Genomic DNA, 17,450 nt, shown 5'->3' with positions numbered 1-17,450 from the left:
TGTGTTAAAGCCACTGGGGTTTTGGGTTTTTTAGTTACCACAACACAGCCTAACCTTGGCAAAGACATAAAACCTACACACAAACTAATCAGAGAACAATTTAATTCAGATGACCACTGGGTGGACAGGATAAGGTTAAATGATTGACAAACAGCTTGGAGAGGAAGTAAAAGAAGGGTAGATATTGGAACTGTAGGGAGAAAAGGGAGCATATTTCAGGGAGAAGAAACACTAAGAGCCAAGCAAAAATTCTAAAACTGCGACTGAATGCAAAGGGAGTAGATTTCTCCAGAAATAGACGCATTTTTGTCATTAGGTGTTCCATGAGCCAGTTCATTTGCTTGCTACTTATTAACCTAACCCAAGTGTCCCTTGTCAAAGGCCTGATGATCAATGCTCAGGGCATGAACCTTAACTTGAATAAATACTAGAAAGGAATGCAAAGGTCTACTCAGTTTTCTATCCTTCATTCTTAAAGTATCAGCCAGGGATTCATATCAGGTTTTTATTCCACTTATCCCACAACCACTCGAGCTCTAGTCTCTACAAGGGTAGAACCGGAAACTGTCCAATCCCCCCACAGCCTCCTGCTTCTGCTTCTAAGACTACAGTGATTTTCAGGGCCCAGAAATCCTGGTACACCACAGTTCTACTCATTACTCTATTTGACGGTCTGTCCACTCACTCATCTATCCATCATGGCTTCCCAGAGGTCAGAACATCAGTTCAGCATGATTCTTATCAGTGAGAGCTCACCATCTAACTGAAGTTTGAACATTATTCTGTGAGGAATGGAAGGTATAGTGAGCAAATAAGTGACACATCAGACTTGATTTTAATAAAGATCATGTTGCAAATTGCATAGTGGAAGTAAAATTAACAGCAGGGAGTTTGTAGTTGTCCAAACAAGAGACAATGAGTTTTTTTTAAATCTATAGCAATACCATATCAGTGGATATGGTATCTCTCTCCTAGGGAGACTTAGGAGGAGAACTAAGAAGAATAGGTAAGTGAATGAAGATGGGGGAGGCCGGTAAGTCAAGGCTGACACCCAGGTTTGGGTGAGTGTATGAATGGTAGACTTTTAACTAAGACAAGGAATAGGAGGAAGTTGGTGATGATGACTAATGAGGTTGGTTTTACATATGTGGAATTTGAGGTCACTGCGGGGCACCTGGGAACGGATACATGAGAAGAAAATGGAAATTTGGAATCCAAAGTTCAGGAGAAAAGCCTTAAGTGGAAATGGAGCCTTATCTACCTGGGTTGTAGGTTATGGCTAATGCCCGAAAAATTAATCAGATATACAAAGGATGACCTGGGGGATGTGGTGGATGGTTAATTGTGCCAGATGATCAAGAAAGGTCAAGTAGGGTAAGGCCTGCAATGTGATGACCAGTGGAAATGACAATTACAAGGTGGAGTGGAAGATTCTTTAGCCTTCATTTAGCTCCTGGGTTACTCTGTCATTTTGTACAACTAGTACCTCTTCGCCAACTGACTGCTCCCTTATCTATAAACCTGTCCAATGTTGAATGACAATGCTCCACTTTTTGGGACTGTCTTCCACCCCAACTATCCAACGTTTATAACTACTTAGCCATTCCTGCTAGCCGTGGCTTTCTGGACCACAAGTGGACTTTTGATTCACACTGAGCCAACTGGAATCTCTTTTTGTCTGTTGAGAATATAGACTGTGTTAACCAATGAAGCCATAAAGCTCTGTAAAGGTGGGGTCAATCATCTCAAATCACCTATGATTTAATTTTACGGGGGAACCTGGATTCTATAAGAATTTAAGTTTGCCTTAAACCAGTATTATTCACTTGCTTTAAATTTGGCTGTTGGGATGATTTTCCCCAAAGTCAAGTTCTCTCTCAAGTTCTCTCCTGCATACAAAAGTCCCATTCAAGTAAACTACATCTCCAGCCTCTGATATATCGTGTCCTTCCTCCTGCCCTCCTTCCTTACACCCGTTTTTCTCCAGTCATATCACTCATGGAAAGTTACCTTGCTGAACTCCTGCAAGCAATTACTCTTGGATGTCGAAATAAAGAACTGTGTAAAACTTAAACCAATATTGGGAATTGGGATTCTCTATAGGCTAGGTAACAGCCCATAAAGTCTAGCTTGTCCATGTCCTCAAAATACTACCTATTTTACCACATTCATAGCAGACCCGCCAAGCTGAAACTCACGCTCTACGCATGATCACTACCTACATCAGAGCAGGAATGAGTGAGGTCCAGGAGAGGATATCATGACTTCCAACTTTCAGAGAGTATCTTTTTGGAAGTGAGGGAGAGAAGGCTACTGATAGAGCTATAATGGAAATTCCTCTTCACTCTGAGGATAGATCCCTTTATTTCTAAGGGCTACCCATCAAATCTTAATCCAAAGGTAAAAAAGGGGAGCCTCCTTCATAACACGAATTAACTAACTATGAGCATTCAATGCCATCAGTCTCTTAAAAATCTTGAGCAGGAAAGGACAGAAAGAGGAGAGAGGATGAGAATGAGGACACAGATGTGCAAAACATAAGGAGAATGGAGGACAACTAAGGATGCAAAGCAGAGAAAGAATCAAGAGAGCAAGGGAATTACGTTCAAAACTCCAAGAAGTAAATTTAGCCAGGGGTTTAAAAAAACTATTTCTTGCTTTATAATGAATTAAATAACAGAGTTTAGAGAACAATGCTACCTTTTGATGAATGAGTGTAAGTAAGCATTATCTATAATCTGCAAAGCACTAACTGTTATTCTTATCTTATTTTCATACTCTTTCTGACTCAGTTTCCTCATCTTAAAATAAGAGGCCCTGGAGCTTAAGGTGTCTAAATTACTTCCAGCTCTTAGACGTCCCATGGGGAAAGGGCAGGCATGATCTCCGGAGATACCTGAATTTCTTGCAGCACATCCGAACATTTAAACCTAAAGACATTTGGTACTTACTAACTTAATTGAATTTAAAGTGTTTTTTGCTTTAAAAAAAAAAAAAACCACACAGATTAGAATTTCTCTCTCTTTCACAGAGAAAGCCAAGCACTTGATTATGTACTTGGGTTAGGTACTAGGCATTTGACGCATCTGGCATGTATCATCACAGCTAGTTCACAGGACTGGTCGCCAGCCCAGGGGTTAAGAACAAACTCAGGAGCTGGCTTGTCTGGATTTGAATGTTAGCTCTATTGATTAAGCAACTCAGACATGTTACTTACTTCTCTGTGCCTCAGTTTCCCATCATTGCTAAGATAAAAATAGCAATAATACCAACTTTACAAAATTGTTCTAGGACTAAATGAGCTAACGGTGGTAAAGTACTTAGAGCAGTACCTGGTACTACAGATTTATTCAAAAAAACAAAAAACTTTTGAAAGCTAGGTACTATTATTATCCCTAATTTATAAGGGAAGACCCTAAGCCTTTAAAAAGTTAAGTAACTGGGGGACTTCCCTGGTGGTCCAGTGGTTAAGACTCTGTACTGCCAATGCAGGGGGCACAGGTTCAATCTCTGGTCGGGGAACTAAGATCCCACATGCCGTGCAGCACAGCCAAAAGATTGAAAGAAAAAAAAAAGTTAAGTAACTGTGGACCAAAGTCACCCAGCTAGAAAATTGTGGAGCCTCATTCCAACCCGACCAAGACTCCAGAGCTGATAGGCTTTAATGCCTTCTCATGCTGTCTCCTTCCATAGAGCAACTCGTCCACCAGAAGAAGACACTGAACCAATGACTCTGGAACAGACACTGGGAATATGCCACTCTCGTATCTGGCTAGACCAGGAATTCCCAACTGTTTCCTACTGACTTGTGTGTAACATAAAAATTTTAAGTCCTTTTAATGTCATTCTTGTCAATCACTTCAAAGTTTGGTGCTCACTAGTTTCTCTATACACATTTGCTCCACATCATAAAAACAAACCAAAATGCAGATTAAAACCCATTCCTTTCAAAAACTGGCTTCTCATCATAACACCCTGGATGAAAATATTGAGTTTTTATTGTGTCCAGGCACTTTGCTAGGCATAAACATTAATTCATATGATCCTCACAATAATCTTCTAAGTTCCATTTTTCAGATGAATAAATGAAATGTTTACATATTTTCCCCAAGCTCATGCAGCTAGCTAAGAGCAGAGCCAGATTTTCAGTCATCTCTGCTTGACTCACAACCACTCTCCTACACTATTCCCTTTAGACTGAAAGAACCCTGCCAACTATGGGATCACTTTATACTCCTCAGAGACTGAAACTCATAAGACAGGGCTATGGGGTTTATAAAAATCCATTCACCTACTGTGAGCAAGTAACATGTTAATTGTCCTCAGAGAGATTAAAGGACAGAACACATAAAGATGGAACCACAGAAATTTAAGTGATAAATTGTTTCAGGTAGGTGATTAAATAATAATAATAAATATATGTAATATTTCTTTTATATGTTATACCTTTGTAGATTGTTTCGGACCTTCAGAAACATTAGTAGGTGCTAATCTTGTCTCCTTTACCTAACAGACCTTGAGCAAGTTGCAATAAGCACCGTGACCTCCATCAGAAACTGGGAAGGGCTCTTTTGAGGACTGAATGAGTCCCTGTAGGAAAGGCCCGGCAGAGGCCCAGGCAGGGCAGGCACAGTGAAGGTGCTCAACTAATGTCGGGCTCTCTCTCCTTGCACTGCCCATTCCTGGCATTGAGGATGGCTCATGGGGCCCTGAAAATACATCTACAGAAGGAGCCGAGTGAGAGGAATGTGCTGTGATCTCAGTCCTCTAATAGGATTCACACCTTTTGTACGATTGCCTATTTTCTGAACTCAGCTCTGAAATGAGCTATTATCCTCTGTTTCACTCTTCTTCGTATTATCCAAAATAATTCAATGTCCACCTTTCCCTTTGGGAAAATCAAAGGTTGACATGGCTACTTTCTGAACTCGAGCTGTTAAAGATCCCTTTCTTCTGTTCAAAAAGTTTTACTGATTTTGAAAGGTCTTATTGATAAAACACAGAGAAACTCAGGGGAAAAGGACAAAGAGAAAGAAGAAGAAAGAGAAAGAATAAAGAGGCCAGAAAAGAAAGAGAAGGAAGAGAGCCCAAGAGGAGCAGAGAGAGGCAAAAGGCTACTGAATGCATAATTGCCAACAGTTTTAGAAACTGGCTCAGGTCACAATCATGGAGCATTATTTTTAAAAACCAAGGGGAAAATATTTACACAAAATCCAAAGGATACGTGCTGTTTGTTAAATGCTGTAAAATGACAATGTATTCAATTCATTAATTCATGAATTAGTCTGTGTAATGTTTACTCCTGGCAGCTTAGCATTTTGGAGATGAATATTTAAGAGAAAAAAGGAGAAATTCAAAAACCAAAGACAGAATTAAAGAACCATTTTTTTTTGTTTTGTTTTTACACCTCCATTTGTGTGTCTTGGTTGTATTTGTAGAGTGTTGTTAAAATTTAGGGGTTAGGGGTGAATGAAATGGGTGACATGGAACCTTCCAAGTCCCTCTTGAAGCCCTCAGCCTCCCAGGTATGTAAAAAAGTCACAAGAATTTCCAACAATTTTCTAATTGTGCTCATAAATGATAGTTTCAAAAGGCGATTTGTTATAATAAACATATATTACGAGTAAATTAAGCCTTAATTATGTTTAGCAAGTTTTATGTTCTCATTAAAAGCAGAATCACAACAATAAACATGACTTACCAGCAGAATTAACTCTGCCACAATTGTCTACTCTTCCCAAACATTCTTTGTGTGCTCTTGCACCACACTTAACACATAAATAGCCTTGATAAAATGTTCCCCTGCAAGGTAAAATTAGAGGGCGATAGGTTAAAAGGTGCGAAATTCTGCCTATAGGAAATCATTACTGCCAGAAAGCAAAACAAGAGAACACAGTGCTATGCAGAGTTCCCTTCAGTGGAGGGAGAGGACCTTCCTGGGTTCTGAAGGAACTGTCCAGGCACAAGGCCAAGGAAGGACCTGATGGATCCAAACTCGTAAGGCAATATCCCCACTTGAGAACATTTTGCTGGGACCTTAGCAAAGTCTGAAACATTTGGCAATTATACCAGTTCCTTTAAACTGAAAACCAGGATCACACAAACTTACCTCAGGAGCATCTGGCAGACTTTGCAGGATGTAACCCGGTTGAAGGTGTGCATCTTGAACTCATGGAAATTGGAGTCTGCATAGTCTGGCCTTATGTTGGACCTATACAAAGGGAAAAAAGTAACATCCTCAAGAAAGTTTCACAACAACACCGCAGTCTAATTCATCAACGTTACATTGGGTAGAGAAGTGATTCAGTCAAATAGGCTATTAAATATGCAATGTTTTCTAAGCCAAAGTATGCTTTGCTTTAAAATATGCACCAAAATCTGGTTGCGTGAGAACCAGCAACTTGTAAAGATTGAAGCAACCTAATCCTCGTCAGCATTGAGTGTTCCCAGGGAACTTTACAGAATGGCCACGTAGGTCAACCTGTCAGGAGAAACATAAAACCTGCTGGATATTCACACTGTGTGATCATTTCTTTTCTCTAACCACATCACTGAAACAGAAATGAGCTGCAGGGGGCGGGAGGGAGAGGAAGAGGGTGCTGCATTTCCACAGGGTCCCTGTCCAAACAGGTATGTGGATTATGTAATGATCTGTAAAAGTGAATACAATTTTATAATAAGTGTTGAAACAAAGCATCAGTCTGATCATTAAAAACTTCCTCCTTAACAGTCCACTTTCCTTGCAATCCAAATAAAAACTAAATGATTTTATCATTTATATTATACACATATGCAAAAAAATACTAAGCATACTGCACAATGACATTCACTGTGTATTTACTCTGTGCCAATACTGTGATAAAAATATGATTTGTTCATTATATCTCACTTAACCTTCACACCAATCCTAACTGGTAGGCACTAATAATATCACTAGTTTACAAACAGGGAAACAGAGGCTTACATTAAAGTAAAGGAAATGGCAGAGCTGGGAACTCCAACCCAGGTCTGTGCTCTTAGCCACCAAAGCTATAGTGCAAGGAGGAATTCAACAATATTCACCTTCATATAATTAGATTTTTGTGTCTAATAGGCATGTTGGAAACTGTTAAGTTTAGTCCTCTCCAGAGGATTTTTTATATTATTCTTAATTTGTCCATGTCACCAAAGAAAGCAGAAAAATTAGGAAAGAATAAGTTAAAAACGAATACAGATCAGAGGTACACCTAGAAAGCGAAGATGATGTTCTCTGAGATGTTACAAGCAATTTGTGAGACTGCAGGAAAAGTTTGAGATACTGATGAGCTAGGATTTCCCCTTTTATAGAACACAGCAACTCTCAACCACATTGGTGTAATGAAGCATAACACAGGCGGGCGACCAGGCATCAATCTCTGAGGTACCAGGAGAAGCCTTATGAAAAAACATTCACAAAGGCAATTGGAGTAGCAGGCAGTGTTGCAGAAGTGTCAGCAAGGTCAGCCTTCCAATCCATCTGCTGAATATGAGCGTGCTCAAAATGAAATCAAATATTAGTGCCATCTGGGATTTCTCTGCTCTGTGCTTCTGGTGACCTCACTTTTTGGGAAAATGTTCCACTGCGTGCTGAAAAGCACGGCCATTTCCATAGAGGCATTTTTTTGTCACTGATGAAGAAGTAGAGTTCTTCTGCAGGAAGGGAAAAGGTGGGAAAAGATAATGATCTAGAAACAAAACTCTCTTCACATTGTTTAGAAAACATTTGATTCTTGAGTCCATACAGCCAGACGGGAAGGGCCATTGTTCATTCCTCTCTGAACGTCAAGGTGATAGTCATAGAAGAATTGTCAAATAGCAGCTTCGGTCCCGGGAACTTGAAGAGTTCATCACCCTGGAGTTTTAGAATAAAAGTGGTCTCCTTCAGGCAGAAACTCAAGTAAATAGATACCAAATAGGTAAGAATTTAATTAATCTTAGAAGTCTGCCTGGGACATAGGTAGAACACCTTTCTCCTAGGGTCAACCTAAGTTGTGTGTGTGTGTGTGTGTGTGTGTGTGTTTACCATCATTTGTATTTAACACTTTCACCAACTAACTAGGAATAAGCTGACTTTTCAGAAGACAAAAGCTGAGAGGAAGATTACACTAAGAGGTTAAAAAGAAAAATCTTACATAAAGAAAAAAACTCAGAAAATATTGTTAACAGTAGTTGCCGTAAGTTAAGTGAGACCTGAAGGAGTAGGGTAGAATGATAGAAAGGAACAGTTGGAAGGTTTCTTTTTTTTTTTTTAACTAAAACTGCATATTATTTTAAAAATTTTAAATCAAACACTAAAGAATAAAAGTTAACTCTATGACCCTGCAACTGCTATTGAGACACTATAGAATATAAAAGCATAGTTGAGGGCAGGAATCTGAAATTAGACCACCTGGGCTTAAATCCTAACTTGCAAATCACTAGCAGGGTGACCTTGGGCAGGTTAGTAAGTATAAAACAGGAATACTAATAAAATCAAACTTGTAAAGGAAGGTAATTTACATGAAGTGCTTAGGACTTTGCCTAGCCCAGAGTTGGTGTTCAGTAAGTCTTGGCTCTAATTTATAAATTGCTGATTCCAAATCCACATAATAATGATGTGATCAGGATAATACTTTATGAGTGGTGAAGAGTCCCTTGGTAGTCTTGGGAATTTCTAGAGGGTCCCCATTCTCCTGGGAATTTCATTGCAGGAAGGTTGTTGTATGTTCAGTGTCCTTGGGACCAGGAATCCATATATAATGATTTAAGCACAATAAGAAATGGGGTTACTCAGAAGAGGACACATATGCAAAAAGCCCAGGGAATTAGATGAAGTCGTATCAAGCACCAACTAAAGAGAAGAGAGACATCAATACACATGGAGATGCAAAAATCAAAGACAGTAAGTTGGCTAGATGGGAAGAGCTGGAAAGGCAGGTTGAAGGAGAAGAGGATAAAGAAACATCAGGTTTATAGATTTGGTAACAAGGACAAAAATGATCAAAAGTAGAGTTTATTGCACACCTCTAATGTACCAGGCACATTAACTGACTCTTCATAAATTTTATCACATTTACTTCTCATAATAAACCTATAAGGTAGAGTCATTCATTCACTTCATATTTATTGAGCACCTACCATATACATAGACCGTGAAGCAGGAACAGAAAGAAGAGCCCTTTAGCTGGAGCCCGGTGGGTGAAGAGGGGCAATGTAGGAGATGTGTAAGAGAGGCTGGCAGGGCCAAGGAAAGAGTTGATCTTACACAGGGATTGACCTCACATTTAGTTGACAAAAAAAAAATCTCTGTGGCTACTATGTAGAGAATTCCTTGCAGTGCAGCAAGAGTGGACATAGCAAGACCAATTATGGGGTTGAGTTGCCTGCAGATGAGAACTGAAGATCCAATATAAGTCTGCTCACTTGCTTGGTGTTGCAGCTATACAGAAAGGATTCCATTTTAGTAACCTGTTTTGATATACTACAGTTTACTTATGAGAACGTGAGTGGAATCTCATAGATTCCATTTCTTTTGCTTCATATAGGGCCCATTATTAATACAATTAATCAGTCAATCAAATATTTATAGAGCGAGGCATGTTGATCCTCTTAAGGCTCCTTATAACTACATGTTCTCCTCCAATTGCCCCCTCTTGTCACCTGGTTCCATGTGGGAGCCAAGCTGAGGACTACCCACCTCGGCTCAGCCTAGGCATCCTCTTCATCCTACAGATCTGCATTCCAACCGTTCCTCAGGCATCTCAAATGCAGCACATACAAAACTCAACTCCATAACTTTCCTAACATACTTGATTCTTTTTTTAAAAAATAGAAACCCATGTGTCGAGGGCTGATTTTCAATAGATGGCAGCAACGGAGCTGCTATGTATGAAACCCTGAAGCAACATATCTGATTCTAATCAAATTCTGATTTCAATCCATCACCATTCACCCCATCTTCCAGCTGAGAAACTCAAGAGTCATAATGAATTTTTCCCTCTCCCTGAAACCTTCCTACATATTCATTCTCTCTTAACCTCTCATCTGTTCCAATTTCTCCTTCCCTGACACTGTGACCAATTTCTATTGATTCAACCTTAAAAATACCTCCTCTAAAATGCAGGTTCCATTCTCACTTCTCACTACCTGATTCAAGCCCTCAATATCTCCTAACTGAATTGTGACAATGAACTTCTTAATTATTCCATCTCCTACTTTCTCTGCCTATTTAAGGCCATCTTCCATACGATTCCCAGAATCACCTTTAAAAATGAAAATATGGGCTTCCCTGGTGGCGCAGTGGTTGAGAATCTGCCTGCTAATGCAGGGGACACGGGTTCGAGCCCTGGTCTGGGAAGATCCCACATGCCGCGGAGCAACTAGGCCCGTGAGCCACAACTGCTGAGCCTGCGCGTCTGGAGCCTGTGCTCCGCAACAAGAGAGGCCGCGATAGTGAGAGGCCTGCGCACCGCGATGAAGAGTGGCCCCCGCTTGCCACAACTAGAGAAAGCCCTCGCACAGAAACGAAGACCCAACACAGCCAAAAATAAATTAATTAATTTAAAAAAATAAAAAATAAAAATAAAATAACAAATGTTCAAGTACAATTGGTGTCTAAAAAAAAAAAATGAAAATATGATATGTCACTCACTCCTTTGAGTATGTCCACCGGTTCCTATTGCCTACAGGGATAAAGTTAAAACTTCTAGCAATGGCATGCAAAGTGTGTTAAGCTATAGCTTTATCTACCTCTCACCTGCCTCTTCTTTCCCAAAGACTCACAAGCCATACACTATAGACACACAGATCTTCTCACATTTCTCAAGCATATTCTTCTCGTCCATAACCCTCGGTTTTATAGTCCATTCATTCTAAATGTTTCCCCTAGCTTACAACTGTTAATTTACCTGGTTACTCATTTAGGACCAGATTAAAAAATGTGACTCCTTTGATAATATCTTCTTTGAGTCTGCATGATAAAGATAGTGATTATCATATCATCTAGATTTCCAAAGTACTTTTTCAGCCTTCTAGTATAGTACTACATTGTATTATAACCACTTACCATCTGCTTCCAACAACCAGAAAGCTGTCCTATGCTGTTTATGTTTATATTACCAGGACCTAGCTCAGTGTCTCATATCTAGTATATATTAAGTTGATATTATTGAATAAATAAATTAATTAACAAATATCCCTATCTATATACTAAGTATTCTTCTACTTAGAGGGAAAAGGACTGAAAAAAGAAAAAGCATAGTCATCACACCCTCAGAAAGTTATCCACTGAGTTAGAGAAACAAAAACATCCATGAAATAACGAAAATTTATAATTAAGGAGCAAAGAAATAAAAAGGGGAGATCAGTTAGTGGTTACATTAGTTAGAGAGAGTCAGTGGTATTTAGTAGATAAAGGAAAGGGGGAAAGTGATATAAGTTTTGGGGGAAAACAAGACTGAAAGTTCACAAATGAATATCAAGTGTTCGTAGAACAATGGACAGATCAGGGCATCATCTGTGACACTGTGATGGTTAATTTTGTGTGTCAACTTGACTGGTCCATGGGTTGCCCAAATTTTTGGTCAAACATCATCCTGGGTGTTTCTATGAAGGTATTTTTGGATGAAATTAACACTTAAATCTGAAACTGAGTAAAGCTGATTGCCCTCCCTAATGTGAGTGGGCCTCATCCAATCAGTTGAAGGCCCAAATAAAATACAAAGGCTGACCCTCCCCCAAGTGAGAGAGAATTCTTTCTGCCTGACCACCTTCAAACTGGGACATAGACACTTTTTGCCTTCAGACTCAAACTGAAACAATGGCTTTGCCTGGGTCTCAAGTCTTCAGGTCGAAGGACAAAACCACACCATCAGCTCTTCTGGTTCTCAGGCCTTTGAACTCATATGGACTATGCCTTTGGCTCTTCTGAGTCTCAGCTTACTGACTCACCCTAGAGGTCTTGGGACTTACCAACCTCCCTAAGTGCATGACAATTCCTTATGACATATAATACACACACACATATACATACACAAACACACACACACACACATATATATATATATATATATATATATATATATATATATGTACACACCTTATTTGATCTGTTTCTCTGAAGAAACCTGACTATTACAGAGATACTAGGAAATAATGTTAGGCAGGATTAGTGCGGCCAATTACCAAAGCAGGGTGTGGGAGCAACACCTAAGTTCAAATTTGTCAGCCTCCATAACATTTTCCTTGACACCCCAATGCCAACTTAATATGAACCACCTAGGCTTTCACTAACTTTGTACAACCCCTAAAAGAAATCACCACATAGCATTAAAAGTGCTTGTTTGCATGTCCATCTCCCTGCTGGCCTATGTGGTGCTTGAGGGCAGGGGGCATGACTTCTCCTTTTTAACTTTGGCTCACCTTTACAGTTATCAAACATTCGACTAGGAAAATAAGCTGCTAGACATTTATGGTTGATGGAAATCAGAAAAACATGCTTTTACTATAGCATTTAGTTTACTTATTTTCAGAAGGCTGCCTTTGCCACATTATCAGACGGAAATTTGGATGGAGTACAAGAGAGAGAAAGATATTTTTACTATGCCAAAAAAATTTTATCTCCCATATAAAAGAAAGCTGAAGAAAAATAATGATTAACTGAATTTCAATTAAATGTTATAATTTATGTTTATTTACCTACATCCTCTCTTCCGTGTGAGAATATTTAATCTTTTTACAAGAACTAGAATGCAACTCATAGATACAAATATATTTCAGTAGTAGGTACGACAGGAGTTAGTTATAGTTATAGTCAGCTATTATTTTAAAAATTTATATATTTATAATTAACATTCTTCTCAATTTTAACTATGAACTGATATCTTTTAGTAATATAGTTTTAGAACACAGGAAGCAAATATTAGCAAAATAAAATAATCTGTAATGATCATGACTAATTAGAGTGGAAGATGAGAATCAATTTATGACATCATACTATCTCATGCCCTGTCAATATTACCAACATTCAAATATTCAGTTCATATCTGGGTGCCCACTCCAACAGGAAAAAAAAAATCACCATTATGGGCATTGTGACAATTATACAAAACACAAAATAGTTTATTTCATCATACTGCATTAAAAGTTAGGTGAGAGAGCTGGAAGCATAAGTTGGTGCTTTGAAAAATACTTGTTTGAATGCAGCAGGCTTTTTTGTGCACCAAAAATACACAGAAAAGTAAAAATATATACACACATAGCTATATGTGTAAATATTGCTGAAATTCAGAAAATATACATTTTGACAAACAAATGCCGGGCATAAAATTACAGTTAACTGTCCCATAAGAAAATGCTGAGCAATCTTAATTTTTCTATGTATTATTCTATTAAATTATTTTATTTTCTATGACATCACAAGATGATGCATCTCATCTTGCATCCCTCTATTAACCTCTATTACTTAAAAGGCAGTAAATTACTATAAGCAATAATACTTAATCTTGTTTTCCAGAGCAAGCATTAAAACTCATTTAAAATAATATGGATACTCTATTACCTTAGGGATACTTAGTTATATCATGTCTCATTTAAAATAAATTTTTTAAGGGATTTCCCTCATGGTCCAGTGGTACAGAATCTGCCTTCCAATGCAGGGGATGTGGGTTCAATCCCTGTTCAGGGAACTAAGATCCCACATGCCGCAGGGCCACTAAGCCCGCGTGCCACAACTACTGAGCTCGCGCGCCTCAACAAGAGAGCCCACATGCTGCAAACTACAGAGCCCACACGCCCTGGAGCCTGCACGCCATGACTAGAGAGAAGCCCACGTGCCGCAACGAAGAGCCCACACGCTGCAACAAAAGATCCTGCATGCCTCAACGAAGATCCCACATGCCTCAACTAAGACCTGACACAGCCCCACCCCCCCAAAAAAATAAAATAAAATAAATTTTAAAGTTTCCTGAATTTAAAAAAATTTTCTATGTATTATATATATGTGTGTATATATATATATATATATATAAAACAATTTCTCAGATTAATAAAGAACCAAAAAAGCAATGGATCATCTCAAGGGATGTCAAAAAAAGACAATTAATAAAATGTATCATGTGCTTCTGATGAAACTCTAAGTGAACTAGATGTTAGACTAGATGTTAAGGGATGTTTTCATAACATGATAAAGAATATGAAGCTAAAGACAATTGAAAACATATTTAAAACACTATCACAATCATATTAAAGTTTCCTGAAGTCAACTATACTACTCGACATTTTTCTGGAAGAGCTGATCAATATAATATGACAAGAAAAATAAATGTGAGAGATAAATATTGTTAAAAAGTACACAGAATTATCATTTGGAGGTGGCATTATGGAGACTACAAGGAAAAGCCAAGTGAAGAAACTTAAAACTAATGACACTAATAAGAGAAAAAGACATATCAGGTGGTGTCTGGAGAAATCCATCTGTAAGCTTCCAATGTTCTCCAGCAGTAAAATGCAGTAACACGTGTGTAGTGTTTTTACCCAGCAAGATTCCTTGAGGCTCATGGCTCAAGGATTTTTGGGGGGTTGGTTACACGGGCAAGATCAGCCACAATCATTAAAAACTCTCAGAAGGAAAGTAGGTGCCCATCATAAACCATTGTATTATTATTATTTTTTTAATTTAGGCAGGCTAGCACAATGAAATTCAGTACCCCTGGCACACCAAATAACCTTACCACTTAGTACCACAGGGACAGGGAACATTTCAAAACCCAAGTTCCCAGATGTCAGTCAAGGTCTAAGCCTGAAAGCAGACTTTGCTAAAGACAGCAAACTGAAGCCTGCCATGTTAACTCTTTCCTGAACAAAAATGTGTAAGAAAAATCATAGCATGAAATGTTCAGGTTCTGGATGAATAAAATTTTAAAATTAACTGAGGGAAATAAAAAACATTCAAGTAAATAAAAGCTACATACCAAATTCCTGAATAAGAAGCTTGCATATTTTATTATAAATACACTGTCTTTCCTCAAGTTAATTTATAAATTTAAAACAATTCCTTCCTCCCAAACCAACACATAGACACACACACAAACACAAATATACAATGAGAATTTTTTGAACTTGACAAATGATTATAAAATTCAACTGGAAGAATAAATATGTGAGAATATTTGGAAAAGTTTTAAAACTAAGATGAATTATTATAGGGGGTACATGGTAAGCCATCATAACCTAACAGATACTAAAATGTCTTTTAAAGCTAGCATTATTAAATCTGTATGGTACCGACAACAAAACAGACAGAAAGATCAATAATAAAGCCCTCAAGGGGATCACACATGTGCAAAAACTCAGTATGCAATTTTTGTGGCAGTTTGTTCATTTATTTTTCCATTCAAAGAAAAAAAAAAACAAACAAAAACTTAATATCTAATACCAGGCAGTGGGATATAATGATAAGTAAAAACAAGTAAAGTCCCTGCCTGTTTGGTGCTGGTAGGGAAAAGAAATATCTAAATAACTCTATAAACAACTGTGAAACTGCAGGAGTGACAACTGTCACAAAGAAAGATTGTATTATGAAAACTTACAATTTGGAATGTGACCTTATCTAATGATTATCATAGAAGGCTTTCCTACAGAAACAATGCTTGAGCTGACATCTAAAGATGATCAAGAATTCAGGCGATGAAAACAAAGAATGTTCCAGACAGAGGAAAGATAACAGATTATAAATATATTTTAGAAAGTACACTTCCAGCTTTTTGAAAATGTTAAGAAAGGACATTTCTATCACCCATTTTATAACGAAATTAAAATTCAGGTAATTAAAGATTTACATTATTTATTTGATAAATATATATTACATACCTGTGATGGGCCATGAATACTGCCAGCAATAAGGAATAATAAGATGGACAAAACCACTGCCCTCATGGAGCTTATTTAAATGTCAATTTTATCTATAAATCTATATTTAAATGTAAAATTTAGAGAGAAACCTGAAATTTGTTTTAAGCAAAAAACAAAAACATAAAAGTACTTGAAGAAAATACTGATGACTACTTACATAATCTTTAAAGCTAAAAAATAAAGATAGCTAGATTTATTTATTTGTAAAACCCCAAATTTTTCCTTGAATCAAAAACAATAAAAATGAAAAGAAAAAGCAGGAAAATATCTGTAATTTCCATGATAAAAGATTAACATCCTTGCAATATATAAATGCTCTTAAAATCTATAAGGAAAAACAATGAACACTCCAAATGAAAAATTAGCAAAGAAATTAACAGGGCAATTTATTAAAAAAAAGAAATAAAAACAATTAATAAATACACAAAACATATTTAAGTTACTAGTAACCAAAAGAAATGCAAATTTAAATAAGATATCATTTCACATTAACAAACTGGCAAAAAAGAAAAAAGGAAAAGAAAAAAAGATAATACCTAGTGTAGATGAAGCTATAGAAATATCCAAAACCTTAAAGATGTATTAATCATATGACATAAAATTCTGCTTATTAGAAGTAATCATGAAGGGCTCACTACAACATATTTAATAATTAACATTGCAATTGATTTAATTAAAAATAAGGAACAAGGTAAATTATAGCATATCTATAGATGGAATATTATACAACAATTAGAAATGATAAAGTGAACATACATATTAACCAAGAAAGATATCTGCAATATATTAAAGGAGAACAACTTTATTCCAAACTATATCCAGAACTGTGATTAATATAAGACATAACTGCTTGCTAACATACATAGTGAATTGGTAGAGGCACTATGAATTATGAATGATTTTTTAAAATTTAGAGTTATCTGTGTTTTCTAAAGATTTTATAGTGAATATACATTATTAAATTTATTCCTTACATCTACTGCTTCCAGAGACAAAAAAAAAGCAAATACAACCAAAACAATCCATAAAAGCTTTAAAGAGGTTAAGCAACTTGACTAAAATACACAGATAATAAGTCATTGAACAGGATTTGAGTCAAAGATTTGTCTCAAAGCCTGTGTGTTTAATCACTATGCTAAAAATATCGCAAGGCAATTAAAAAGCAAAGACAAACTGAATTAAATGTTTGTAGCATATGTGAAAATATTCTTGATATAAAAGAAGCCATTACAAATCAATGATAATACAATGATGAACTGACCCATAGAAAACTTGGCAAAGGATATGAACAAGGAATTCATAAAGAAAAACAACTCATTGACAAGCCTGTAATAAACTATTCAGCCTCATTAGTAAATGTAGAGACATGGGAAGGCTACAGGAGACACATTGTTTGGAAACTGTCATTCGTGGACCCTGATTGCTTTGCTCTCCCCTTCTCACCCCCCTCAGAGATGTGATCTTTGTGATGCTGCATTCAGTCTAAGAGCTCATCATTTGTAAATATTTCCATGAATGGAAGCACACAGACTGTTAGTGCTTCA

The 17,450-nt window shown here is 37.2% G+C and overlaps 1 protein-coding gene across 1 annotated transcript in view; it reads right to left on the bottom strand.

Moving 5' to 3' along the window:
* The window catches only part of VAV3 (vav guanine nucleotide exchange factor 3), a 422,617-nt gene that overhangs the window by 135,886 nt on the left and 269,281 nt on the right, over positions 1 to 17,450 (bottom strand). The window contains exons 16-17 of the mRNA XM_061183772.1: positions 6,110 to 6,211; positions 5,702 to 5,802 (exon numbers count right to left, since the gene is read on the bottom strand). Of these exons, the coding sequence (XP_061039755.1) occupies positions 5,702 to 5,802; positions 6,110 to 6,211 (203 nt within the window). The remainder of the gene's footprint in view (positions 1 to 5,701; positions 5,803 to 6,109; positions 6,212 to 17,450) is intronic.

This window comes from Eubalaena glacialis, chromosome 3 (assembly GCF_028564815.1).
Source record: "Eubalaena glacialis isolate mEubGla1 chromosome 3, mEubGla1.1.hap2.+ XY, whole genome shotgun sequence".
In the NCBI taxonomy this organism is placed as follows: domain Eukaryota; kingdom Metazoa; phylum Chordata; class Mammalia; order Artiodactyla; family Balaenidae; genus Eubalaena; species Eubalaena glacialis.
Note: the sequence above shows the minus strand (reverse complement) of the source record. Positions and strands in the feature narration are given on the sequence as shown.